Below are 26,198 nucleotides of genomic sequence, written 5' to 3'. Positions count from 1 at the left end.
GCGATCTGGGATTCTGGGGGTGGCGCTCCTGAAGCCTGCCGGCTATTGCGTAGGGAACCTTGTATAACTCTGGCAATCCCCCCTTTCCCTAGAAAATACACAGAAAGCCGCACCTAATGAGTTTTTTCGCAGCACCACTCCCTTTGTCTCTGTTTCACGGGCTGGAGTTTATGAAACAGGTTCCAGGAAATGGGTGGGCTGTTAGCGGTCTGCACCGGGCCCTCCTCTGGCCAATCAACGCTCGTGCCTATATTGGGCGTTTGCCGATAAAAGGTACTGAAATAGTATTTTCGTTCTGTCTCCTTCACGGAACTTCTCTGGACTCGCGTTCCACCCCTACCAGCCTAAAAGCTTTCAGATTTGAGCAGCAGAAACGCACCAGGTTTGGCAGCAGGCGCCGTCTGAAGCCCGTGCTCAGCATGAAGCCATCGCTATGCATAGCCAGCATTCTCTTTGCTGTCCTGGCTGAAGGTGAGAATCTCGCTCGCCTGTCTCTTTCAGGCCCCCTCTCTCTGTCCGTTTGTGAATGCCCCCCACCCAGTGGCGTATGTAGCGTGGGGTCAGGTGTGGGGCACGCTGCCCCACCCACCGAGGCGCTTTCAGGAGCCAGGCACAGGGACATTTTTCAGTGTGACACTTCTCCCTTTGGGCACCTCAAGGAGGGTGCTCAATGGGGAAAGGTGTCCCGCTGGCAGGACACTGTCCTGAGGAGTTCAGGGCAGCAGAGGGGCTCTCACATTGTTCTGTGCCAACAGAGCTTTACAATGTGAGCCATCAGGCACTGATTGGAGGGAGGGGGCGACTATTAGCAGGGTCCTTTGTCCCTTTAGAAATGTGAGGAGGGAGTGATCAGAAGTGAGAAAGGGGCATACTGCTGCATGATTTAAGAAATAATTCCTATGGATTTAAAACCCAAGGAGGATTTGTTAGGCTCACATTAATCTACACGATGCTATTGTGACTTTCCATGCATAATGAGGAGAATAAAACTAAAGCCATGCTGTTATTACTCAACATATTTCTATGACAATGGTCATAGTGTATAGTATGAAAGACTAGTTTATTATGTAATGTGGTTTGCTTCCAAGGTATTGCTATAAATAAAGTAGTATCTAAGCTCATGAAATGCAATGCATAACCTTAATAAATATCTATATCAACGAAACCTGGGAACATTTGCTCAGTCGCTTAAGTTGTCCACATCCCGGTTTCACCATTTAACCAAAGTGTGTGATCCTGGGCAAATCACGTAATCACACTGTGTCTTATCTGCAGCTTTGTAAGTGATTCTGATTCACTTCATAACTTGCTATTAGTAAAAATAAAAGCCTAATTACCATACAGTTGCACCATATTTAATAGTGCAATTTAGGTATTTTGCACCTCACAGTTATTTGCCACTTGGCTTACTTATGGCGACTTGTTCTGAAGTCACTTCCATGGTGCCTCCAAGTATCAAAGACTGATGAAGCTCCTTATATTCTGTGAAGTCACTTCTGTTGGTGCAATCCATATGCAAATTAGGAGGTTTCAGTGTATTTCGACCATGAGCGCCTGTACAAAGCGCAAATAGATGACTTTCCTGCATCTGTAATGATTCTGCAGTTTTATTAATTTTATTATTTGTTCAAACGCCATCTGCCACTAATGTTATCAAAAGAATAGATTGAGACAGGGGTGGGCGGTTTGTGGGCGCGAATGAGACCGTATGGAATTGTGCGCACCTCATTTGGGGAGGGGTAGCTGGACTTTTCTCGTGGCCTGCCCTCCACTCTTGCAATGCTGGATGCTCCCCTGCTCTCGCCTGTCTCTTTCAGGCCCCCTCTCTCTGTCCATTTCTGATGGCCCCCCAGCCCTCTTCTTTCTGTTCCCCTGGGGATTGAATGTGAGCCGCCCCTCCCTCTACAGCCTGAATCCTCCTTGGTCTCTTGGTAAAAGGCAAATAGCTTGTCCCAGCCCTAGTCAAAAAGGAAGATCATCCTGGAATCATTCTGGAGTCATCCGATGACTCCATTCTAGAGTCATCCATGGATAGTTCAGGAAGATCATCCAAAGTATTCCCACAGGCCAAAATATGTAATGAGATGATGACTCTTGAGTCATCACAGAAACTACTCCAGGATGAGTTTGGATTACTTCCAGTGATGATCTTGGATTACTCTAGGATGACTCCATGAGAACTTCAGGATGAGTTGGGATTACTCCCAGATGACTTCGGATTACTCTAGGATGACTCCATGACAACTCCAGGATGACTTCATGACAACTTCAGGATGGGTGGGGATTACTCCAGGATGACTTCAGATTACTCTAGGATGACTCTATGACAACTTCAGGATGAGTTGGGATTACTCCCGGATGACTTCGGATTACTAGAGGATGACTCCATGACAACTCGAGGATGACTTCATGACAACTTCAGGATGGGTGGGGATTACTCCAGGATGGTTCCATGATAACTTTAGGATGGGTTTGGAATTGTGAATGATTATTGCAGACCACTCCAGGATGAGTTTAAATGATTTCAAGATGCTTCCAAAAGATTTAGGAAAAGGGGTTGGATTACCCCAGGATGTATCCCTTTTGAGTAAGATTGGTGGCATCACTTTAGAATGACACTATTTAGACTTACGTATAGTGTACTGGAAAAACTCCTAGGGAATTTTGCAGCCGTCACTTTCCCTCTTTGACTTCTATGCTATAGCACCCAAATGTCGTTAACTAAGCTGATTTAGCGTACAAAATTGCAAATCCCCCCATGTCACGAACCAATCTGTAAACTCCCACATTTCATTTCTCACCTCTAGCTAACATGTCCTCACACCCAATAAACTCCCACAATTACAAAGTGCTGCACTAAAATACACAATCTTCAAATAAACCCAAGCAATGGCTTCCTTTTGGTTTAATGCACCCGAAATATGTTAACTAGAAGTCCTTCCTGGTAGAAGCAATGAAATCCCACAACAATCCTATAAAAATCCAAAAGCAATGCAAACCCAAGACAATCCTATAAAAATCCCAAAGCGATGTTAACTATAACCCTGAAAAGAAACCCTCTTGTAGGCATTACACTCACTGGGTCTTAGTCGTCATTTGGGTAAAATGATATGACAGTCGAACAAGGCTAATGGGATATTATCTATTTTTAAAAAAGAACACACCTGCTTTTAATTAAATTGCATTTATTAAAAGAGGCACAATGAGGTTCAACCTGAAAATGGGCAGATATACACAAGCATGACTGTAGCAATCCCAGAACTGGGTACTTTACAATTAGTGCACATGTATGGATTTTAAAAAAAACAATACCAGCCAGGGAGTCGAACCCGGATATACCCAGTAAGCAAGAAGTCAGGTACGGACCAAGCTCACAGAGCAATTGTGAAGCAGGTACCCAGACTCAGCACAGCTTTCAAGGGAGTTAGGTGGGGAGCCAGAACCAGGCAATGAGTCAAATTGAGACCCAGGGCAAGCCCAGGGAGCAAGGGTGAAGGAGGGACCCGGAACCAGCGCAGGGAGCCAGATGGGTACCCAGACACAGCCCAGCAAGTAAGGAAGTTTGTTAGGGACCCAGAACAAGCCAGTGAGTCAAATGGGGAACCAGAGCAAGCTGGGGAGCGAGGGATTCTGATGTGGACCTAGGGTAAGTCCAGGGGAGTCAGATGGTTACCCAGAACCATCCCATGGAGCAAGGGGGGGCACAGGCACAGACCAGGGAGTTGGGGGGCACGTCGCATCCCAGGGAGGAAAACGGAGGTGTGCACACAACCCAGAGATTAAACAAGATGGTGGTGCAGACTCATCCCAGGGATCAAGCAAGTGTTGGGGCGGCCCTTGATTACCCTTGGGAGCAGAGGAGAGGAGAGGGAAGACGCAGACCCAGCCCAGGACGCCAAGGGAGGGATACCGGCCCACGGAGCAAGAGAGTAAGAGAGGGGAGGGCACAAAACCATGTGAGGTAGCAAGGGGTGGCGGGGACTCAGCCACAACGCAGGAAGCAAGAGGGCCGGGGGGCCCCAGACAAGTACAGGCAGCAATGGAGTTCCCCTGAACCAACCCAGTTAGCATTTTATAATACAATAACTAAATGTTTTGAAAAATAAGATGAATTTTGCATTCTGTAAATAGTGACTAGACTTGCGTAGAAAAAGACAAGTCTGGTGCCTTCTGCTTCAGACAGTAGATCCCAATTGTGTTCGGCAGTGCTTTTCGTTATTCAACAGCAGAGTGTTCTCCAAAGCCCATTTCTGTTGCTTTAATGGATACATTCTGAAATGCAAAAAGGAATCATTCTGTAGAAATTGTTTGAAAAGAGCTGGAAAAAGATGCTTAACAAACATAACTTTGCTGAAGAAGTGCCTGGCACAGAGATGCCTGGATGAAAGGAAGTGCAGTAGACAATTAGCAGTGTACAAGCTTCAAATAAATATATTTAACATATGTGTTCTGAATGGCATTTATGTACCTTTTATTGCTTCTTGTCACTGACAATCCAATGTTAATCTTCCCTTTTCTGCCATTTTGCTACATTCACGTGCCAGCGCTTTTTTCAGCAGGTAGCGGGCCGAGTTGCTCATCTGTCTTTTTGTGCCGACATCACAATCTCCCTTGGTTCACCATGTAGCCTGTAACGAGACGAATGTTCCTATGTGTATATAAGAAAAGAAAAATGATTAGATTTCTCAAACCTGAAAAACTATATCAAGATCTGGAAATTGTTCAGATTTCAATATTTAATAAAGCCACATCCACAATTATATGCTCTCTTTTTGGCGGTCTGTTTATCTTGTTTCCTTACTGCTTTTCTGCCTAACTGGTTATTTATTCACATAGTATCGTGCTTTGGTGAAACAGCTTTGTAAGCACAATACATACAATTGTAGATCTGTAGGCTTAGGCATATAGTCAATTGCAAACTTTACAAGGGTATCAACCCCAAGATGTCTTCACAGGAATGCCGGGGTAGAGGCGAGAGATGAGGCAGGAAAAGACTAAGATTTCACTGGCATATTGACTGAGAAGATAAAGCATTACATTTAATAGGGGTGTCAACCAACTTGCTTTTTACTCAAGGAGTGCTTACTTCTGATGCTGATGCCGGACCAGGATCAGGCACTCGGTGGTTCCGGCTCCCCTCTTTCTTCACTGAAGAGCCAGTTCCAGGCAGTGTCCGTTGGGCAGCTTCCGATGCCAGTCCATTCTATCCCAGTACACCGAAATAGTAGCACAAACATTAATATTACACATGACCAGTGACCAAATTCCCTTCTGCCCCCAACTGCTTCAAGGCGAAACAAAGGGAGGGTGGACAACAATCATACTAAGCCAGGTGACATTCGGATCGCGCTAGTGCGTGGGAAGGGGGCAGGGATAGTGCAGTACAAGATGATAGCAATAAGTAAGTGACGGCCAGCAAGTGGCAAGTGCATGGGTAAGTGCAGACATCAGGGGGCTGGTAGGGGGACTGTAGGGGTTGCTAGGTGGGCAGTGCAGGTGTGAGACGCTGGTGGGGGAGGGACCTGGGCCCGTGATCAGAGGGTGTCCAGGTAGCCAGTGCAGTTCAGGATACAGCCAGGAGGTCAGCAGAGGAGAGGAGAAGAAAAAGCAGAAGCAAAGAGAAAGGTTTTGAGGTGCTTCCGGAACCAGAGATGATTCTCCTCAAGTTTAAGGGAGGCTGTTCCAGAGGGATGCATCAGCCGAGGAAAGAGATCTACCACCAACTCGTTGTTTGGAAAAGCGACTGACCCTGAGGGATTTGGAGGCGGATGAGCGAAGAGCACAAGAAGTAAGATATTTAGGAAGAGAGAGTTGAAGGTGTTGAGGACCCAGAATGCCTTGTGGACGATGCAGAGGGTTTTGAAGTTAATCCTTGCAGCCACTGGGAGCCAGTGCAGAGATTTCAGTCCTGGAGAGATACGATCCCTGGGCTTGAGGCCAAGGACAAGTCTTGCAGTACTGTTCTGGATAAATTGCAGGGGGTAGAGAGTAGAAGCAGGCAGATTTAGAAAGAGGCTGTTGCAATAGAGTCCACCCTAGAGAGAGAGCTCTGGAAACAGTGAGCTTCTGTGGGGAAGCAGAGGAAAGGAAGAATACCCCTGAGGAGGTGCAGCTGGTAGTGTGACTTCTTAGAGACGTCAGAGATGTGAGGAGAGAAGTAGGGTGTGGCGTCGAATTTGATCCAGCGGTTTTCAGAAGCATAAAATTGCAGAAGTGGTGCCTGGCACACGGATGCCTGGATGAAAGGACGCGCAGTAGACAATTAGCACTGTACAATCCCCAAATAAATATATTTAACATGTGTGTTACCTTCATGTCACCCTAGGGACTCAAAGACTGCACACCCCTTACCTGGGTCGACAGCAGCAACAGGCTGAGGATCACAGGAGAGGCCGCAGCATCTCCTCCATCCAACGAGCTACCTGCAAGAAGTAGACACAGTTTCAGGCTTGGCTGAACCCCTTCCTAGAGAGTGCGGTCTGAGCCTAGCTGCACGCGCATAATGACGCAAAGGCACAGAATTGAAAGCAGAGCACCAAAAGTTTATAGTCAGGCAAGGCTGCAAACAGGAGCACAGCCGAACGTCTGAATTGGGTCTTACTCCCCCCCCCCTCCCCTTCTCAGAGCAGGATGTTACTACATCCGGAACTAATAGTTCGCCTGCAGCTCCAACACAGCCCCCCCTGCACCTCCCCCAGCTACCTGAGTCTACCGCACCAACCATACCCCTTCCAGGCGGGCTTCCTTTTGTTGTGCAAAAAGTAAAACACAGAGAGCGAACCAAATGAAATAACAGCGGATTTCCCACCTGTTACATTCGTCCGTGGTCGCAAGCTAGCACCCCATTTTGCTGCCCTTACACCCTGTGCCAGGCTTCCAAGAGGAGGGGGGGGGGGTCTGTTATTTACCTGCACAGCTGCGAGTAATGCAGCCATCATGGCAGGGATGGAGTGATGCCCTGAGTCTCGCGTGATGACATAGTAACCACATTCCAGGATACGCTGGGGTTGCACCGATGAATACATCACATTTGCCAGGGCTTGTCTGCAATCATGGCAACAGAGACCACACGTTATACATATAACTTTTCCTTCAAGCTGCCTTGCTATCTTTATCATTTCTTTGAAATGCCCATTAAGTACAACCGAAATGGGCATGAATTGTTTTCTTACCAATTTGATACTGTAATTGTATTGTTCAAATTGTTCCATAACATGTAAAAAATTACTTTCTAACGGGTACATAATAATTCTTTACTTCCGAATCCTTCACATGGCGCCGAAACAACTGTGGGTTTGCCCTGAATAATACAGCGTGCGTGCGTGCACTGTGTGCGAGCGAGAGACAGCTGGCCTGCCAACATAGAATTTTGAACCCAGATTGCCCTGGTAAACAACCCTAATGATCGCTAATGCTATACCCGCTTTATATTCCAGTGACACGTATAGTTTCTGGTGTGCAGAAAATCCCCGTTGATTCCAGTGGCATCAGGGAACTGGGGACCGGTGTATTTTGTTCTCAGTTGGCATCTTTTACACAGCCTGATCGGTAGGGGAGCGAGAAGAAAGACTCTGCACATGCACACGAACTCTGTCGACAAGAACACAAGTTTTATTTGAATTTGTTATGAAACATTAGCGTCCCATATCTCCTTTGCCTGCAGGACATCCAGATTTCACGCAGGTAGGGCTTCATTGCGTGCGTCGCAAAGGGAAGGAGAAAGGAATTATTTTTCAGGGCGGCAAAGGCAGCAATGGCGGCGCCTATAAACTTTCCTCGAAGTGCATTCACATAGCGACTGACATTGAATGGGGAGCGGAGGGCGAGTAAACAAAAGTGAATTGGGGTGAAAAGGGCATCTACTTAAAGGCCTGCTTTGGCATATAGCAGCGGCTCTGGTAGATAGGGGACACAGACTTTGCCGCGCTGATTGGGACAGCCCAGGTCTAAAAGGATGACTTTAGAGATCATCCTGGAGTCATCCGATGATCATCAAACTACATTAGAAGTCATTCCCACATCATCAGAAGTCATCAGGCTGTTAAAGTAATCAGCTATGTCTCAGAATGGTGGGTGATGATTTGGGGATGAGCTTAGGATGACTTGCTGATGATGCCAACATCATCCCTATTTTAGGAAACTCTTTGTTCCTGATGACTTTAGGATGACTTGCTGATTACTTCGAGAGCTTCACCATGATGATTTGGGGATGATTCTGGGATGACCTGCCGATTACTTCAGGAGCATCAACAGATGATTCTGGGATGACCTGCTGATTACTTGAAGGGCAAAAACATGTTTGTCCCTGATGATGTGGGGATGATTCTGGGATGACCTACTGATTACTTCAAGAGTCATTCAGCTTTTGCTTAGTTGCACTTGTGCTAAATGATTTTCAAATGCTTTGCTAAGCACACCTTTTTGACTATGCTGGCGAAAATGGAAGCCACAGGCCTTAACATAGCATGCACCCCCTGGGTGAGAATCCTTTGCTATCACAGTCAAAAGCAAGCACCCAGCACCCTCAAAAGCCCCAATGTGTCATGGGTAAAGCCGGAGACCATGTTGAGCATGGCCTTAGTGGTGGCTAGATGCTTGGTGGCCAGAACCTGGGGGAAGGCCAATCCCCCCACCTTTGCAAGATGACTGGAAAGCATGGACCTGTGTGAGCGCAGGGAGACTATGTTTGCCTCATCACACCTAAGCACAAGTCGCCCATTTGACTACTGGCCACCTTTCAGGCAATACCAATTGGAAAAAGCGCAAGAGGCGCAGAAGCCTGACTCTTCCCCGGGACACCCACCAGGGTGATACATATTTGGAGGTAAGATTCAAACCTATATGGGAAGGTCACCATAACCGATGGCTCGAATAATCTGTAAACCGGCTGGGATAATGTACATGGAACTTGGGTGATCGTCACTAATGATGGTTGTGAAATGTGAGTTCTTTTGTTGGGGGGCGGTGGAGCTGGTGGGACATTGTTGGGAGAGTTTAGTGCCCACTTGGGCACCTGTTTATTATTGTAAAACAATACAAGAAAGTTTTATTTAAAAAAAAAACAAAACAGGTACCAAGCTATTCTTTGTTAGTGGTGGAACAAACTCAAACTTCACCCTGCTGGAAAAACGCCTTCATTTAAGAATATACTTTCCTCCCATTGTATTACAACAGGCATATGCAGCATTGCCTTACCTTATAGCAAATTGTCCACCATCGGGACTGAAAAACCTCATACATGAACCCAGAATGTCCCCCTGTGTGGTTCCCTGCACTGGAAAGGGAGATATTAGCACCCCAGGGGAGACAAGGAAACATTTGGAGCAATACCATGACTGAGGCCTTTTTAGAAGTGCATTCCCTGCAAATAAATTAAATCACTCCCAGGGACCTCAAATGTTGTCAGACTAGGGACAGCAAGATCAAAATGATTTTCCCATGATAAGACGCTTTAGGGAAGTGGTGAAATCACTGGAGTCCAGTCTTGCAATTGAAGTACTTAACCACATATCTTACCAGCTACAGTTTGTGGACATGTTTGGGTTTTGATGGAGATGACTTAAAACGTATGGAAATCACATGATAAACCAGCTGACAAACATAACCTTTGTGATAATGTCTCCTACTTTTAGTCATTGTTTGACAGAGGCGTGCAGCTGGTTAATAAAGAGGATTTCATTTAACTGTGCTTTTCATAACAAAGTGTGTTTTTAAAGAAAGTGTGTTTCTGAGGAGAGTGGGGTTGCTGGGGGAGCAGCAGATTATAGTAAAATATTTGTATTTTTAAACACACTGTGTCCTATGTATAGTTATGCTATTCTGTTAAATGTCTTACTTTTGAGACATATGAATATCGAAAAGCAATGTGGGGCTGGTAGATAAAGAGGGGGTAGGGTGGCTGGGTGGGGGTAGAGAAAGTAGAGGTAGTATGAGTGGGGGTAGTGTAGAGAGGGTCAGGATAGAGACAGGGACATAATCTCACCAAAATGCCAGGGGTAACTGAAGGGTCATCACTTTACCTTTCATCACATTTGACCCCACCCCGAAGTGACATCACAGGAAGCGAATGAACACGACCTTTCACCCCTTGACAAAACACGAAGTGGCATCGCATAGCATTGTTCCTAAGTACACTACGAAAAATATGGTTACACTATCACTGTAATGTGATATACATTTCATACAAGAATGGATCAGCATATGCATCATTAATATCAGTGTGTATAGGCCCATATCATCAAATTACTGAGAATGCAAGCAGATGGCCAAGGCCAAATGATAATGATATGTTAATATATAGCACTTTCACTTAAGTGCTTTATATACAACAAAACACACCCAACCTGTGTTTGTATGCATTTATCAACCTCAGAAGTATGACAGGCTGAGTTGGCCTTGCCGGGATTCGAACCTGCAACTTGCAGATCACACACATAACGCAGCAGCAAGCGCTCAACCTCTTGAGTCATCTTCCCGGCTATTGCTAGCTTGCCAGCTATCGTAAAATCAGCAATTACATGTCTGAATGTTCTCAAAGTCAGAAAGCAAATTAAACTCAGTAGTGGATACCATTAAACTGGTAACTGAGATTTAACGCTTGGCCATTTCATCGGCAGGTCTGGTGCAAAGTTGGCCACATGTCAATCCTGCGTGTATCTAGTTTTCAGGCTTCAGAGGTTGGCAAAATACATACCATTGGGAGGGTTCATAACTGTGTATTAAAGAATTTAGAGTAGCGCAGGGAAAGCAGCGCACTCACACGGCATCCCGTACTCTTTCTGTTAGGAGTGAAGCCTAACAGACAGAGTATGGGATGTTTTAATGTTTTAATTATTAATAACATATGGGTTACATGTACTGTATTGCATTGTTAATGTATTTTTGTATTTTATTGTTTGGTGTGTTAAAGATTTACTTAACCACAACAGTATGAATAAATATAAATAAATAAATAAATAATTGTTGATTGACACTGAATATTGGAGCTGATTGGTCACAATTTGATTGGGCTATGTTTGTGCTATTTTCCTGGGTCCGTTGGGCTACACAAAGGCTTCCGTTTCTGGAAGTCAAGTGCAGCAATGGCGGATAAAGAGAATTTGACCTGCATGATCCGTCCGTGTGGTTTGAGCAAATTAAGCCACAGTAAGGTAAGGAGGCAGTACATTTGTGGGCATTTTTGGGCTTATTTAATTCTAAGGCATTCGGTTGGCATGCTGGGGATCTGCGTGTCTCTCAGACACATTAATTTGATTTACAAGGCGAGCCGTAGCTGCCTTTGTTCAAAAGCAGAAAGGAAACAAGCATCGTCACAGTCAGAGATTATTCACTCACAAAAGATGAATGTGAGTCGCAGTCGGAGATTATTCGCACGCAATGCATGAATGTGCCGGCTGATGGCATGCTAAGTGCTTTGCAACTGAAATAACCGCCGCCCCTTCCCCTCCATCTACCTGCTTTGCGGATACTAGTATCCACGCACCTACCACTGATTGCAGGGGTGGGGCATACCAATGCACCAAGCAGCACAAATAACAATAACGAAATGTAACGGAGCACAAAAGTGGAAACATATCAATGTACTACCGAGCACAGAAACAAAGGAAGCTTGTAAAAAGTGCATTCAACACCTTCCAAATGTACACGGACCGCAGCAAAATGGCGGATTCTACAACAGACCCTTCAGCATGACGCACTCCCCAGTCATTTAAGGCTTCTTCAGGGATATTGCAACATTCCCTCTTTAACGTGAGGGCATGCTAGGCTTGGAGATGAGGAAGGCTGGAAGGAAATGTTGCATTGCTTTATGCCCCCAAAAAATATTGGTCAGTAGTTCAATGCCTCGTGGATGATGTTTCTCTCTTTACACAAAACAGAAGAAGAATTAGAAATGCTCCACATGAGGAAAAACGATTGCACTGCTCAGGCTAATCAAAACAAGCTCCTGCATGCCGCTTTAGGCAACTTTCCAATTCCCACCAACGCACGCAGTAGCCCTGGGTTATACAAAATGGTTGTTCATATGACAGAGCCTTCGTGAGAATGCACTCAGTCATTCACCACAGAGCAGCTGCTTGGCAGCAGGTTTCCTCTACTACATGCTGAGGCAAGCGCTCTGCCAAGGAGCTAACGTGCTCTCTACTCACAGCTAATAAGGAAAAGCACAGACTAACTTTGCAAGAGGCTGCCCGACCATGACGACAAGAGCTTTTTCTGAGCCTGACAAAGAGTGCAGCAGTGTTCTGCTCAGGCCACACACCTGCTGATAGTGATACACGTCTTTAGACTAACAGGTCACAGCAAAGGATACCAAGGCAGACCTCTCAGACCTAGGTGATCTCGCTGGCCTGTCTTATTTTTGGAGAGCTGAGCAGCTGCCCGCCTGACTGCTTTCACACCCTATGAGCAGGAGGTACATTGAAATGTTTTACTTATTTATTTAATGACAATTACAGGGAAAGCAATACATTTTTGGCACAAAAATGCTTACAAGACGTTTTAAAATTGATTTGCAGAGCGGAGGACCACTAACAATGGGTGAGAGGATGCCAGGGAGGTAGAAACATGAACCAGGGACAAGGACAGTAGTTCATGTAATAGGAATGGGCTAGTGGAGGAAGTGCTAGGTTTTTGGGCGAAGGGGTGAGGGATAAGTGCTTTGGGGCTGTCATAGAGAGGACGCGGAGAGGTGAACAGGGAGATGTGATTGGGTAGAATGCTATGTAAGTAGTTCTTCAGAAAGCAGAAGAGGTTGTATTTAAATACCGAATGGGAGTAGCGCGGAAAGGGAGATGAAGAACATTCCAGAGTAAGGGAATGTTGGAATGCACATCCAGACCACCACCCCTCCTGGACGATTTAGATAGCGAAAAATATATTAAAATATGGAAATAAGCACGAGACGGTGAAGGGGGAGGGGTGTGTGTTATGGGTGGGAATAATTGGCGGCAGTGGGAAATCCTACAGGAAGAAGTTATTCAGTAACGTTGCAATTGATCTATGTAGGATGTAGAATACCTGTATACACAACAGTCATAAAACGAACTAACACCACGTTTACGATTAGGCCTGAATCCTCGCAGACTGTGTTTTCACAAAAACACTGAACAATGAGGCTTTATTCCTCGCTTCACCAAAACATCCCGATTCCTAGATACGGCAAAGAATGCACATATGCCCCCACATCAGTTAGGCCTTTGAACTAATTAAGTAGGAATGTGTGCAGCCAAAGCAGGGAAGGGCTGCGGTTTAGTACCAATGTTGTATTCCTGGGAGCGAAGGCAGAGGTCTTGGGATTCCAAAACAGGGACCAAGATTTAAGACACTAGTGCCCCCCAGAAAGACGGTCACTCTATTTGAACTACCAGATATGCAGGTAAATGAGCTCTAAATCCTTTGTGAACTGGATTCCTTAGTGGGATGCTAGGTTTATTCTTGGGGAGTGGAACTGATAAAGGGGAAAGCAGAGAACAACATGATCTGTGTTTTGTGTCAAGGAGAGCTAAGCATGATGCCCATATGGCGGGAAGGGCAAGGTGGGGGCGCCAACTTGTCTGGGATGAGAAAAGGCTGCTTTCTTTGCAAGGACCAGGCTGACCTCGAAATTGCCCACTAGAGTTCACAGTGGTAACCAGGAGCATGTCACAGGGTTAGGATTGAAGGTAGGGTGGTGCCAGTTGATGTTAATTAATTAATTGCTTTGCAGCATTCCATTATGGACGAGGACGTTACTCACGTGTGGTGAAGAAGAGTGAGAAGACAGTGCAACCAATTGGAGGATGGGTCACATGCAATCCTTAACACTGTATATCGAGTTTGTCATGAGTGATGATGTGTGTGTTTATAATCTGAATCTTGTACGAAAGTGGTCAGAGAGCTCTTCGGAAGTGGATTTGTAATACCTTGTCGCCGTTTCCTTTTGTATACAAAACAAAGCTCTTGTCTTTCTCAAAAAAGGGTGCACCTAGCCTTTTTCCCTAGTGGGTTGTATTTTCTTGGTATGATCACTGGGAGTTGCCCTACAGGAGCAAGGAAGAGAGCGGAATCGCAAGGGGAAGGTGAGGGGCACTATATGTGTCAAGGGGGTGAGCCGAGGATGATCGTAGGTGGTGCCTCGGCGAGAGTAGGGAGTCAGATGTGCCGATTTGCAGGGTGGGGCAAGTCCATGATGTGGCAAGGAGGTGAGCCGAGGATAATCGCAGAGAGCGAGGGGGAGAGTAGGGAATCAGATAGGCCGATTGGTAAGGTGGGACAAGTCCATGATGTGACAAGGAGGTGAGCCGAGGATAATCGCAGAGAGTGAGGGGGAGAGTAGGGAGTTAGATAGGCCGATTGGTAGGGTGGGGCAAGTGCGCGTATAGTAAAAATGAGATCTAAGTCTTGCCTTTCATGGATGCCGAGAATGGAATATGGCGGGCTGAGCATTAAAACAAACACAATCTCTCACAGCAAATAGATCTGCAGATTATTCCAGCCTCGAAGTAGCACAGGACATGTGAGTGACATATACTGGTGTGAGCTCCTTACAGAAACTTTCAGAACTTGAGAGAAAATAAAGGTGGCTCTGAAGCGAAATGCTGGGAAGGTAGCTCAGTAGGTTGAGTGACTGTTGCTGAGATCTGTGCATAACCTGCCTTTTACTCCACCTGTTTGAATCCTTATGGGGTGGAAGATCCCCTTTCTTTTTGTATTGTTGATATCACCTGTATAAAAGCAAAAACAGTACTGAAGACTAAGGACCTTATTCCGAGTCCAGTGGTAACCCTGCCGGTGCTACCAGCGGGTTGGCGCCAGACACGGAATGAATTACCAGCGCCTGATTACAACCCCGGCAGTCCGGGAAGTCGGGTGCCCGTCAATTTGTAAGATCCCATTTCCATAGAGTTTTATGGGACGCTATGGGAATGAGGACCACGGAAGCACCTGCACCGTTTTTAACGGTGCCGGTGCTTCAGTGATGGCTTGCCTACTGGGGCCGATGTGCCTGGCAGGGTCAGTCCTATCGGGCACATCGGCTTTGGCAGACAAACCCATAGTTTGCCGGTCGGGAAACAACGGTGCTGGTAAGCTTACCGGCACCGTTGTTTCCAGACTGGCACACTTGTAATGAGGCCCTAAATAGGCTCTGTAGCATTATAGAAAGCAAATAAGTGGTGCAGACTGGGTTTATCTGTCTCAATCTAAGGAAATGGGCAGTCACATTTTTGCAGCTATTCATTCTCTTTCTTGCTTTGCCTACGCATGCTTATAGTTTGGCACTTGGAAGTCAGCTGTAGATTGGTTCTAAATAAAGATGGAAAATGTGAAAAAGCAATCTATCCTGTCCTCTAATTTGTAAAATGGTGGAATCTGGAACCAGAAAACAAATCCCAGCTTCTCCAGTTGACAGCGTTACGTGATCCTGATTAAATCACTTTGCCTCACTTTGCCTTGTTTTTCTCCACGCAAGATGGGATCATCCAGCAGTAATTCAGTTCAGTGTGTTCTGCCAAAATCCCACTTCCACACGGTTTAATGGTTAATGTGTCGCCATGGGTGCTAATATTGACTCTCAATAGTGCACCGTATAAACACAATTCCCTCTCAAGTAGTACGTGCACTCAAGTGGGAGGGATGTGCACATGTGATTTAACGTTGGGTGCCATATTGCCTAGCTGTATTTGTTTCCTGGCAGTGCTCCTGAGTTTAAAGCACAGCGTTTTTAAAGGCCTGTGTCCAAGCAGGTAACTGGATTTTTTACTGCATTTCAGCAGTGAATTGGGTAAATGTGTGAATTTATTTTGTGCACTGCCTTTCATTCAAAAAGGAGAGCAAGTGACTTTTAAGATTGGGTTGTTAGGTGGTGCCACCTATAAGCGGAAACTATTGCATTAGAGTATAGAAGGGAAGTATTGGCATATGAGGAGGGGCACACAGCTTGTAGCTGTTGTTTGGTTATTTGCCCACCCTTTGACCCATGGCCAAACTAACCCCTTTTGCCATTCCCACCCGTTCCTGCCCTGCTACTCATTGGAAGTCTTTGAGCGAGCTTTAATTAAGCCTTGGATATCCACAAAATTTGAACCTGGGTTGGGAGTCGAAACCTCGAATCTTCCCTAACGTTATAGCACACTCGGATTCGAGTTAAATTGATTCTGTTATTGCTTCTCTTTAGGGTTTTTACTCCATTGTTACAGATTCCTGGGTGTTGCCTTCAGGGTTCCACACAATTTTTGGGGTGTCTTTTCAATGTTGTTTTCCAAATAAACAATTACTTTTTTATTCGTGTTCTTTGGATTTTGCAGCTGATTAAAATTAGAGTATTAGGCCTCGTAGACAGAGGTAAACTCCTATTTGTTTAGGGGGAGAATTTTGGAGATCTGCTTTAGTTATTATATATCTGTGAGCTCCATTCCCCTATCAATAAAAAGTCAGAGATCCCATCTTAATGTCGGGATCAGAAGAGGAGATCACCCGGTCGGCTTTTCGTGTGATCTGAGTGGACCAATACGGATCAGGAAGATCCCTACATCAGATCTCCTCTTCTGATCCCGACATTAAGATGGGATCTCTGACTTTTTATTGATAGGGGAATGGAGCTCACAGATATATAATAACTAAAGCAGATCTCCAAAATTCTCCCCCTAAACAAATAGGAGTTTACCTCTGTCTACGAGGCCTAATACTCTAATTTTAATCAGTTGCAAAATCCAAAGAACGCGAAAAAAAAAGTAATTGTTTATTTGGAAAACAACATTGAAAAGAAACCCCAAAAATTATGTGGAACCCTGAAGGCAACACCCAGGAATCTGTAACAACGGAGTAAAAACCCTAAAGAGAAGCAATAACAGAATCAATTTAACTCGAATTTATTTAAGCCTTACCATCAAACTTTGTGCTTGAAGTGCCCGCTAGTGTTTTCTCAAAGTGGTCTTCTGAGAGATAAGGACTACCACCAGCCACTCATTTTATAAGCACTATGCAAATCCTTCACTGAAATCCTGTTAGAAACAAGCACTGGCAGAGCCAACAGTTTTAGCTTGTGCATATGTATTAGGCATTTGCTAGCTCCCAGGCTCCTAACCCCCACCCACCGTACTGCATCTGGTGCTTGCATACCGAAGCACCACACCCTGGCGTTCTGGAACTGGCAGCAGTAGCCTATTATTGTTAAAAACAATGCTAAAACCATAACCTACCACCAGAACGCTATGACCTAGCATAAAAGTGCCCTGGGCATAAAAGAAAGGAAACTTGCAAAGAATACATACTTATCTGGGGGCATGTATGGAATTGGAAAGTGGCAATCAGTGCCAACTAGGTCTTTGTATAAAATGGTAAAGCTTCATAACTATGATACACGTGTGTGGCATAATATGGCATCCGTTTTGCATTATGCATACGCTTAATGTTAATGTTAAAGGATATTTGTACCGCGCACTATCACCACCCGAGTTGTCCACTGGCGCTCTGGCGGTACTGAAAGAAAGGAGGGGTGGGGGGAGCTAGTGGGGATGAGCTGCAGAAGTGCAAGAGAGCAGTGATGTGCTGTTGGTGGCTTCAGCCCGGAATTCCGTTGGCTGGGCTTGGGGTGTTATACTGTTGGAAGCCGTTGTGTGCTGTTGTGCAGGTATGTGTGTGCTTTGTTTTGTTATTGCAGTGTAGTGAAGTTTGTGCGGATTGTTGTGTTGTACGTTTGTGGTTGTGTTTGGTTAGAATTTGAGAGATGTATGGAGAGAGTGAGCTTGTTAGTGGGTTGGTTAGTTGGGTTTCCTGTCTTGAAGTGAGGTGTGCCATTTCTGTATTTCTAATCAGGTGGGGTGTGTGGGCATCTCCGTGTCTATGTCTAGCTCAGGGGCTGTATGACACTCAAGGTCGCTTTTCCAATATGGCATCCGTTGATATGCATAACCTTGCCAAGTTGGGCAACTGGCTGCCTATGTGGCCCCTGATTGTATGCGGGGTGGGCAGGCGTTTGTGTGTCTGATGCAGTCTAGCCCAGAATGTATTCCTAATCTAGTAAGAGGGCGGCATTAGTAGGCCCGGGTTTACTACCTCCATGTGTTGAGGCCTGCTTGGAATTCATCATCTTATTCGGTTGCTCATTCATGTTACCGCTTCTTTCCCCTTTTGTTATGTCGCAATGCTAACGCTTGCATTTATGTCCAGTGGCGGCATCTGCCTTCATGCACAACTCTCTTTGGTCCATGCCCCTGCCAATATCCACAGCTTAATTAGTGTGGCAAGTGCTAATGTTCACCCAACTTTATACAGGTATGATCTGTAGTAGCATTTATCGAGCAGGTGATGGTTGTTCGCTGGGAGTTGGCTAGGGACGCTGGATTCTGTCCTTATGGGTGTCGCCTCTCTTGTTGTAGTGAGAGTTTCTTTATTTGGTTCTAAATGTTGTCATTGTCGTCCTAGATTTGTTATCCCTTTCATTGTGTTTCCCGTTTGGTGGTTTTGGTTTTTCAGTTTTCATCTGTGATGTTGAAGAGCCAGGTTTTTATACATTTTCTGAATTGTAGGTGGTCTCTAGTGTTTCTTTTTTCTTTCGGGATGTTGTTCCAGGTTTTTGCGGCTAAGTGGGAGAAGGAGGAGCCTCCCAGTTTTTTCTTAAGGTATGGTTTTTCGTTCAGATGGATTTTGTTGCTTGATCTGAGGAGTCTTCTTGGCTTGTAGGTTGTTAGTTTCTTTTGCAGGAATTTAGCTCCTTGTCTGCTGATTGCCCTTTGTGTTATGCACATTGTTTTGAAGGTAATGCGATGTTTGAATGTGAGCCAGTGCAGTGTTTTTAGGGCTGAAGTGATGTGGCCTCTTCTGGATAGTTTGAGGAGGAGTCTGGCTGCTGCATTTTGGATCTGTTGTAGTTTCTTCAGGAGGTATTCTGGTATCCCTAGATATAGGCTGTTTGCATAGTCGATTCTTGACATGATTAGGGTGACAATTGTGAGTGTTTTGTGGGTGAAGGAGAGGAAAGGTAAGATTCTTCTTGCCGTGTGAAGGAGGAAGAAGCATTTCTTGATTATTGCACTTATTTGTGGTTCTAAGGTTAGGGTGTTGTCCATCAGGAGTCCAAGATTGTTTACTACCTTAGATGGAATTGGTGCGGTTCCCATTTCCGTTGGCCATGGAATATAGGTTTTATTCTCTTGATTTTTGGATATAATCATGATTTCTGTCTTTCCTGGGTTGATTTTCAAGTTGTTGGCATTCATCCAATTAAACACTTCTTTTAAACACTTGATTAGGGTTGAGTTGTAGATGATTTGAGTGTCATCTGTGTAGTAGTAGCATTTGATTTTGTATTTTTTGAAGATTCTGATTAGTGCAGTTTGGTAGATGTTGAGGTACAGTGGTTATAGTGAGGACCCTTGTGGTACTCCACAGCGGTTGACTCGTGGTGTGGATTTGAAGGGCTTTAACCAGAAGGTTTCTGTTCTGTCTGCTAGGAAAGATTTAGTCCACAGTAGTGCTGTGTCTGTTATGCCTATGTCTTCTAGTCTTTTGGTTAGGGTGTCGTGGCTAACTGTGTCAAAGGCTGCGCAGAGGTCGAGCAGAATCAGGGCTGAGGTTGTGTCGAAGTCCGCGTTTGTTTTTAGGTTGTCCCAGATTGACAATAGTGCTGTTGCTGTTCCTCTTGCGGGTTTGAAGCCGATTTGTTCTTGGTCCAACAGGTGGTGTTTTTCTACGTGTTCTTGGGTTAATTTGTAGACGTAGGTTTCCAGGAGTTTTGCTGGGTAGGTGATGTTTAAGATCGGCCTGTAGTTGGAGAGGTCTTCTACATCGCCACTTGTGTTTTTTAAGAGTGGTTTGATATATTCTGATTTTAATGTTCCTGTTGCTAGTGATTGATTTTGGAGGTTTCTGTAATATTCTGATGGTGTTCCTTGTGCGAGGATTGATTTGTAGATGTCAGGCGGGCATGGATCAATGGGTGAACCTGATTTCTTGCTGTGTTTCACCAGCAAGACGAAAACCTCTGCCGATATGTCAGGAAAGTTTTGGAGTTTGTGTTGTGGTTCTGTGTTAGGTTCGGTTTGTTGCATGTTATGGTTGGTTGGTCTGTTTTGTATGATTTGTTGGATGTCGTTGATTTTGTTCTTGAAGTGGTCTGCCAGGCGGTTGCAAAGTTTCTCAGAGGGTGTTGGGGTGTTGTCGCAGCCTGGTGGGTTTCTTATTTCTTGGATGATGTTGAACATTTCTTTTTGTGAGTTTGTCACATTGGTGATTCTGTCGTCATAATGCCTTCGCTTCGCCTTTTGTATTTCCTTCTTGTATGCTCGGATTAGTTTCTGGAACAGTTTTATCTTCTCTGGGTTGTATTGTTTCCTCCATTCCAGCTCCATTTTCTTGTTGTCCCTTTTCATGTTGCTTAGTAGTGGTGTGAACCATTTTGCCATTGCTCTTTTTTTTGATGGGGTGAATGGTTTTTCCGGGGCGATCTTTTCGATTGTATGAGCTATCCATTTGTGTAGCAGCTCCGCTTTCCCATCTAGGTCAGCCAGCTCAAGTTCTGTAATTGAGGGTTTGGTCGCCTCCAGTTGTTCGAACAGGTTGCTTGTTTTGACGGTTTTCCAGTTTCTTTTTGTGGTGGTTGTGAGTTTGGGGGCCTGGATGCAGAGTGGAGTTGGTAATCTGATGATGAAAGGGATGATGAGATGGTCGCTCCACAGTATTTGTATCGGTGGTGCTGTGGTGATGAGTTGTTCCTGGGCAAAGATTGCGTCAAGGGAGTGTCCTGCCGAGTATGTTGCTCCTTTGACACAGCTGTCATAGTTTCATGGTTGTCAGTTGTCCGGTCAGTGAGTTTTAGGAGTTGGCATGACTTGCTTCAAACCAGATGTTGAAATCCCCCAGGATGATTAGATGTTCATGCTTGATGGCTATGTTGGTGATGGCTTCTATGAAGTTATCGATGAAGGTTGCATCATATGACGGTGGTCTGTACACCAGGATGAATGTGAAGTTGGTTTTTGGGTTCACTGATAGGCGTATGACCGTGGTTTCGCAGTTGATGATGTTGAAAGTGTTGTCCATTTTTATTTTTAGGTGTTCTTTGAATGCTATCACGAGACCTCCTCCTTTTTTATGTTTCCTGTTTATTTGAAGGCATTTGAAGTTGGCTGGGAGGCAGCTTTGGAGTGTGAATTTGTAGTTGTCATGCAGCCATATGTCTGTGATGAATAGGATGTCAATGCTGTTGTCATTGAGAAGGTCAAAGATCTCTGTTGAATGTTTTGACATGGATCTTGCGTCTAATAGATTGCAGTGGAGTTAAGAGCTGTGTTTTGGTTTGGTCATTATTGTTGGGGTCGTCTTCTGATCGGTGTTTGTGTTTCCTTTAAGGTTGATCTCTATTTGAGGTGTTGGTGTAGGTGCTTTTGTGTCGTTGAAGAGTTCTTCTAGGTTCAGTCTTAGGTTTTTGTTTTCCTCAGGTTCTTCTTCCAAAAATTGTGGGTGTCGAGTGGAAGTTACACTTGATTTGGTGATCTAGGGTGTTATTGCTTCGATTATGTTTTTATTATTTCTAGTGTTGTCTAATCTTTTTCTGCGTAGTTGTCTGCTGTTGCTGATTCTCGCGTTGAGTTGGTTTGTTCTGGTGACTGGTTGTTTGCGAGGTATGGAGTTAAGTAGAAGGATTTTTCTCTTCTCTCAGCATTGGTTTGGGTGTCGTTCCTGTGATTCAGAGTGTTTTCTGCAGTTGCACGTCTTTGTTGCTGTTTCGGTGTGTTTGTTCTTTCTGCTCTTTTTATTCCAGTCAGTTCAGGTCAGTTGCGTGGCATTTTGGGTCGAGGGCTGTTTTGGTCTTTATTTGTTTGTTTTGCTTTGGTCTGGCGGTCTTGTGGTGTAGTACTGGGTGAGGAGAATTGCCCGCTATAAGTTTGGGTACTGTCTGTTGCTGGTCAGCAGCTGGTATTGCTGACTTGTTTAGTCTGTGTTTTGAGTAAAATAGGGGAAGTTAGTTAGTATTGTATCATTGGGTTCACCTTGGCTGCATTTAATATGAGTCTCCTGGAAGAGGTTCACTGCGGTGAGTCGGCTATGTGGGGTTGGGAGGTTAGCTAGTTGCTATAAAAGTGAACTAATTATTTCAATGCTAACAGCCAGATTTCGAGCTTTGCACAGTGGCAGAAAGGGTCACGCCCAGTCGGTGGAAAGATTACTATTCTAAACACAGGTGAATGATTACAATTCTAATTACAGCTAAATTTGAGAGTCCTGTATAGTGGGAGAAAGGCCTATGCCTAAAAGGTGAAAGATTACAATTCTAAACACATCTAAATTTGAGAGTCCTGTATAGTGGGATAGAGGCCTATGTCTAACAGGTGAAACATTACAATTCTAAATACAGCTAAATTTGAGAGTCCTTTATAGTGGGAGAGAGGCATACGCCTAACAGGTGAAAGTTTACAATTCTAAACACAGCTAAATTTGAGAGTCCTGTATAGTGGGATAGAGGCCTATGTCTAACAGGTGAAACATTACAATTCTAAATACAGCTAAATTTGAGAGTCCTGTATAGTGGGAGAGAGGCATACGCCTAACAGGTGCAAGTTTACAATTTTAAACACAGCTAGATTTGAGAGTCCTGTATAGTGGGAGAGAGGCATACGCCTAACAGGTGAAAGATTACAATTCTAAACACAGCTAGATTTGAGAGTCCTGTATAGTGGGAGAGAGGCCTATGCCTAACAAGTGAAAGATTACAGTTCCAAACACAGCTAGATTTGAGAGTCCTGTATAGTGCTAGATTTGAGAGTCCTGTATAGTGGGAGAGAGGCATATGCCAAACAGGTGAAAGATTACAATTCTAAACACAGCTATATTTGAGAGTCCTGTATAGTGGGAGAGAGGTTTATGCCTAACAAGTGAAAGATTACAGTTCTAAACACAGCTAGACTTGTGAGTCATGTATGGTGGGAGAGAGGCCTATACCTAACAGGTGAAAGATTACAGTTCTAAACACAGCTAGATTTGAGAGTCCTGTATTGTGGGAGGGAGGCCTATGCCTAACAGGTGAGAGAGTACAATTCTAAAAACAGGTGAAAGATTGCAATTCTAAATACGGCTAGATTTGAGAGTCCTGTATAGTGGGAGATAGGCCTTTGCCTAACAGGTGAGAGAGTACAATTCTTAACACAGTTGAAAGAGTACAATTCTAAGCACAGCTAGATTTGAGTCTTGTATAGTGGGAGAGAGGCCTATGTCTAACAGGTGAAAGAGTACAATTGTAAACACAGGTGAAAGAGTACAATTCTAAACACAGCTAGATTTCAGAGTCCTGTATAGTGGGAGAGAGGCCTATGCCTAACAGGTGAAAGAGTACAATTCTAAGCACAGGTGAAAGAGTACAATTCTAAACACAGGTGAAAGATTACAATTCTAAACACAGCTAGATTTGAGAGTCCTGTATAGTGGGGTTCAAATGGGTGCTATACTAGACATCGCTGTGCTTAATAGTGTGAAGTTAGGAAGGCTGAAGAGGTGTTATTTATTACTAAGGTGTTTTAGGATGGATTTGATAAGTTGGCTAGGCTTCCAGGGTAGAGTTATTGCTCTATTCCCCACCTAGGCCACTCTTACCTTACAGGTCCTTGGTCATTGCTGGTTGATGGCTGGCCACTGGCTTCCCCTGCAGACACCTGCTGACACTCTCTCGAGCCGCCTCTGTTGGAGCCGCCCTTTGCCTAGGGGCCCTTAGCCGTGGGCGCTGCACAGGCAGAGGGCTGCCCTTGGAGGGTCAGTTATGGCTTGTGTAACAAGGGCTGCAGGCCCAATCAGAGCAGGGGGGAGGGTTGGGAGGCAAGAGGGAAGGGATACCAGGAAGAGGGTGCGGGGTGGGGGAGGGACGGCGAGGTATGCTTCAGGAGCCTGTGGGGCCTTCTTTTTTTTAAAAATAACCAAAATGGGCACAGAGTGGCAGACTCACCTCACGCCCGCTTCCTCGTTGCATGTGTGAAGTGTCCTAACTTAATCTGCGACTGCACATAATGAATAGTGGGACCACATGGTGATTGCAGTATGCGCCATTGGACAATTATGGACATTTCTTTTTTTTTGTTTGTTTTGTCTTGTTCACCAATGTACCAGCTCCGTGATACGGGTTTGGGTGCTGTAAATGAATATAATAAATAAATAAATAAAGTGAAAAGTGGGTTTCGGTCTGGGAAATACCTTGTGCTGTTAGAGAGTGTTCATTATGGGAAACTGCAATGTATTCAAATCATAGTTCTCAAGTCCTATTTATAAGCAGCTGGTAGTCCCTAACCAACCATCCATTTTGCTTACAACAAAAATGCACGTTACCGCTCGGACGCTCCAGCATGTTTTTCAAGTGCATTTTAATGAAACATTCCAGCATCTCATTATTAGTGGATTCAAGTAACAATTTAGACAGGTTAAGAGCTATGAAAGTACCAAATGAAGCTATTATTATATTTTCTTAGTGCGCACCTAGCTGGGAGAAACAGAACACTGTACAGGCCATAGAACAAAACATTGGAAGCGAGAATTTAACTAGTCATCAACAGTAATAATTAGCACATTACTATACGGCTGGAGTGTGCAAAAGATATCCGGACCTAGGAGCAACATGGGCATGAGGGCAGGTGCCTCCCAGCGTGGCAGAGCTGCACTTCTCTATCTGAGTGCCCTGCAGTGAGAGACGGAGCCAAGGCTGCAGGCATCGCCTTGCATCCAGCCAACGCCCTTCCTTCTCTCTTTAGCATCAGAGGCAACAGCCAACGCCCTTCCTTCTCTCTTTAGCATCAGAGGCAACGAAAACAGCAAGATGCAGGCTTCAGCTTCTCACTGTAATTTCCCTTGAAAGCAAACGTGAATTTGAATTCTGTAGCTGGTAAGGAGACCCCTTGTGTTTCATTAAAAGACAGACAGAGGTTCTAATGAGCAGCGTAAGGCTCTCTTCTCGTAACAGCTGTGAGAGCAACACAGTGAAAACACAAGACTCGGCTGTTGTATCTCCAGTCATGACAGTGCCCACTAAGTAAACAGTGTCCTCTTGCTAGATACAGGGTGTTTGAAAATACATGTACCCTGGTCGACTGAATCATGCTCATTTCACTAGCATATATTAAAGAGGTGTTTTCCCCAAGTGATCATCACTAGAGACATTATGGGCCTCCTTATGAGTAAAGTGATGCGGGAAAAAACAGTGGTAATGCAGTGCATATAACTGCATCACTGCAATGCTGTACTACCCCAGTGGTAGTAAGGCGGGGGAAACATCTCCAGTAAAATGTCGGAGGTAATTATGCTGGCTTATCGCCAAAAAATGGCTAATCAACAGGATTACTGCTGGCGGTAATTCTTCCAAAATCTCTGATCGTCTCACCACCACTTGCAATCTGGTGGTAAATGTGCCAAACCAAAAGGCAGTAACGGCAATTCCGTTTGTCAGTATTGAGGCAGATTTACCACCGGAAAACCCCCACACTTGCAATGAGGCCCATTCTTTCCATGCACAATGAATGCACCGAGGAAAATACAAGGTTGTTTCCTACTCAGCGCAAGACTCACACCCACAAAAGTATAAGCATGTCCAAATTGGTATATTTGACTCAGTCGTTGCAGACATTTTACTGTTAGGGTGAGTTTTGTGACAAATGAAATCCAAGACCTCAGGGTTTTGTGTGCTCAAAATGGTTTAATTCTTGCATCAATTTCACTGACATATGTGTTAAATATGAAATATGTCTGCCCATTTATTATGTTCCCAAAATGCTCTTTGCTTTTGTGCAAAGCAGCCTGAAATTAGTGTGCCATTTTTCCCCATTCCCTTTCTCATATAATATTTATTTACAGAATAAGAGAGAATTAACTCACTCATAGAATTCTTTATATATTGAGTGAGAGGATGTTTTATTTATAAACAGTGCTTTATTCATTAGATGCGGACTGGATGCATACGAGACCACCACATATCATGCTGAGTGAAACAAAGTACATGTTTGCAGTGTCTCATGATTGCCATTATTATTATGATTATTAATTATTATTATTATTATCATGGTATTTATTGAGGGTGGACCTAGGTTCTGAAGGCAACAGAGCATTTTCCAAGTCATAGAGGGAAGCACACAGTGAAGGAAGCAGATCCCAAAGCATCAATACAAATAAGCCGTCCGATAACAACAGGGGAGAGAGAAGGTGGACAATTTGCTACCGGGGATAACCAGGGGTGGAAAAGGGGGGAGAAG

At 44.7% G+C, this 26,198-nt stretch overlaps 1 protein-coding gene across 1 annotated transcript in view; it reads left to right on the top strand.

Moving 5' to 3' along the window:
* Positions 1 to 204: 204 nt before the first annotated feature.
* The window catches only part of LOC138529284 (phospholipase A2 inhibitor and Ly6/PLAUR domain-containing protein-like), a 402,239-nt gene continuing 376,245 nt past the window's right edge, over positions 205 to 26,198 (top strand). Inside the window, exon 1 of the mRNA XM_069640823.1 lies at positions 205 to 471. Coding sequence (XP_069496924.1) covers positions 420 to 471 — 52 coding nt within the window. The 5' untranslated portion in view covers positions 205 to 419. The remainder of the gene's footprint in view (positions 472 to 26,198) is intronic.

The sequence above is a fragment of the Ambystoma mexicanum genome, chromosome 1q, assembly GCF_040938575.1.
Source record: "Ambystoma mexicanum isolate Mex_15411 chromosome 1q, UKY_AmexF1_1, whole genome shotgun sequence".
Classification (NCBI taxonomy): Eukaryota; Metazoa; Chordata; class Amphibia; order Caudata; family Ambystomatidae; genus Ambystoma; species Ambystoma mexicanum.
Note: the sequence above shows the minus strand (reverse complement) of the source record. Positions and strands in the feature narration are given on the sequence as shown.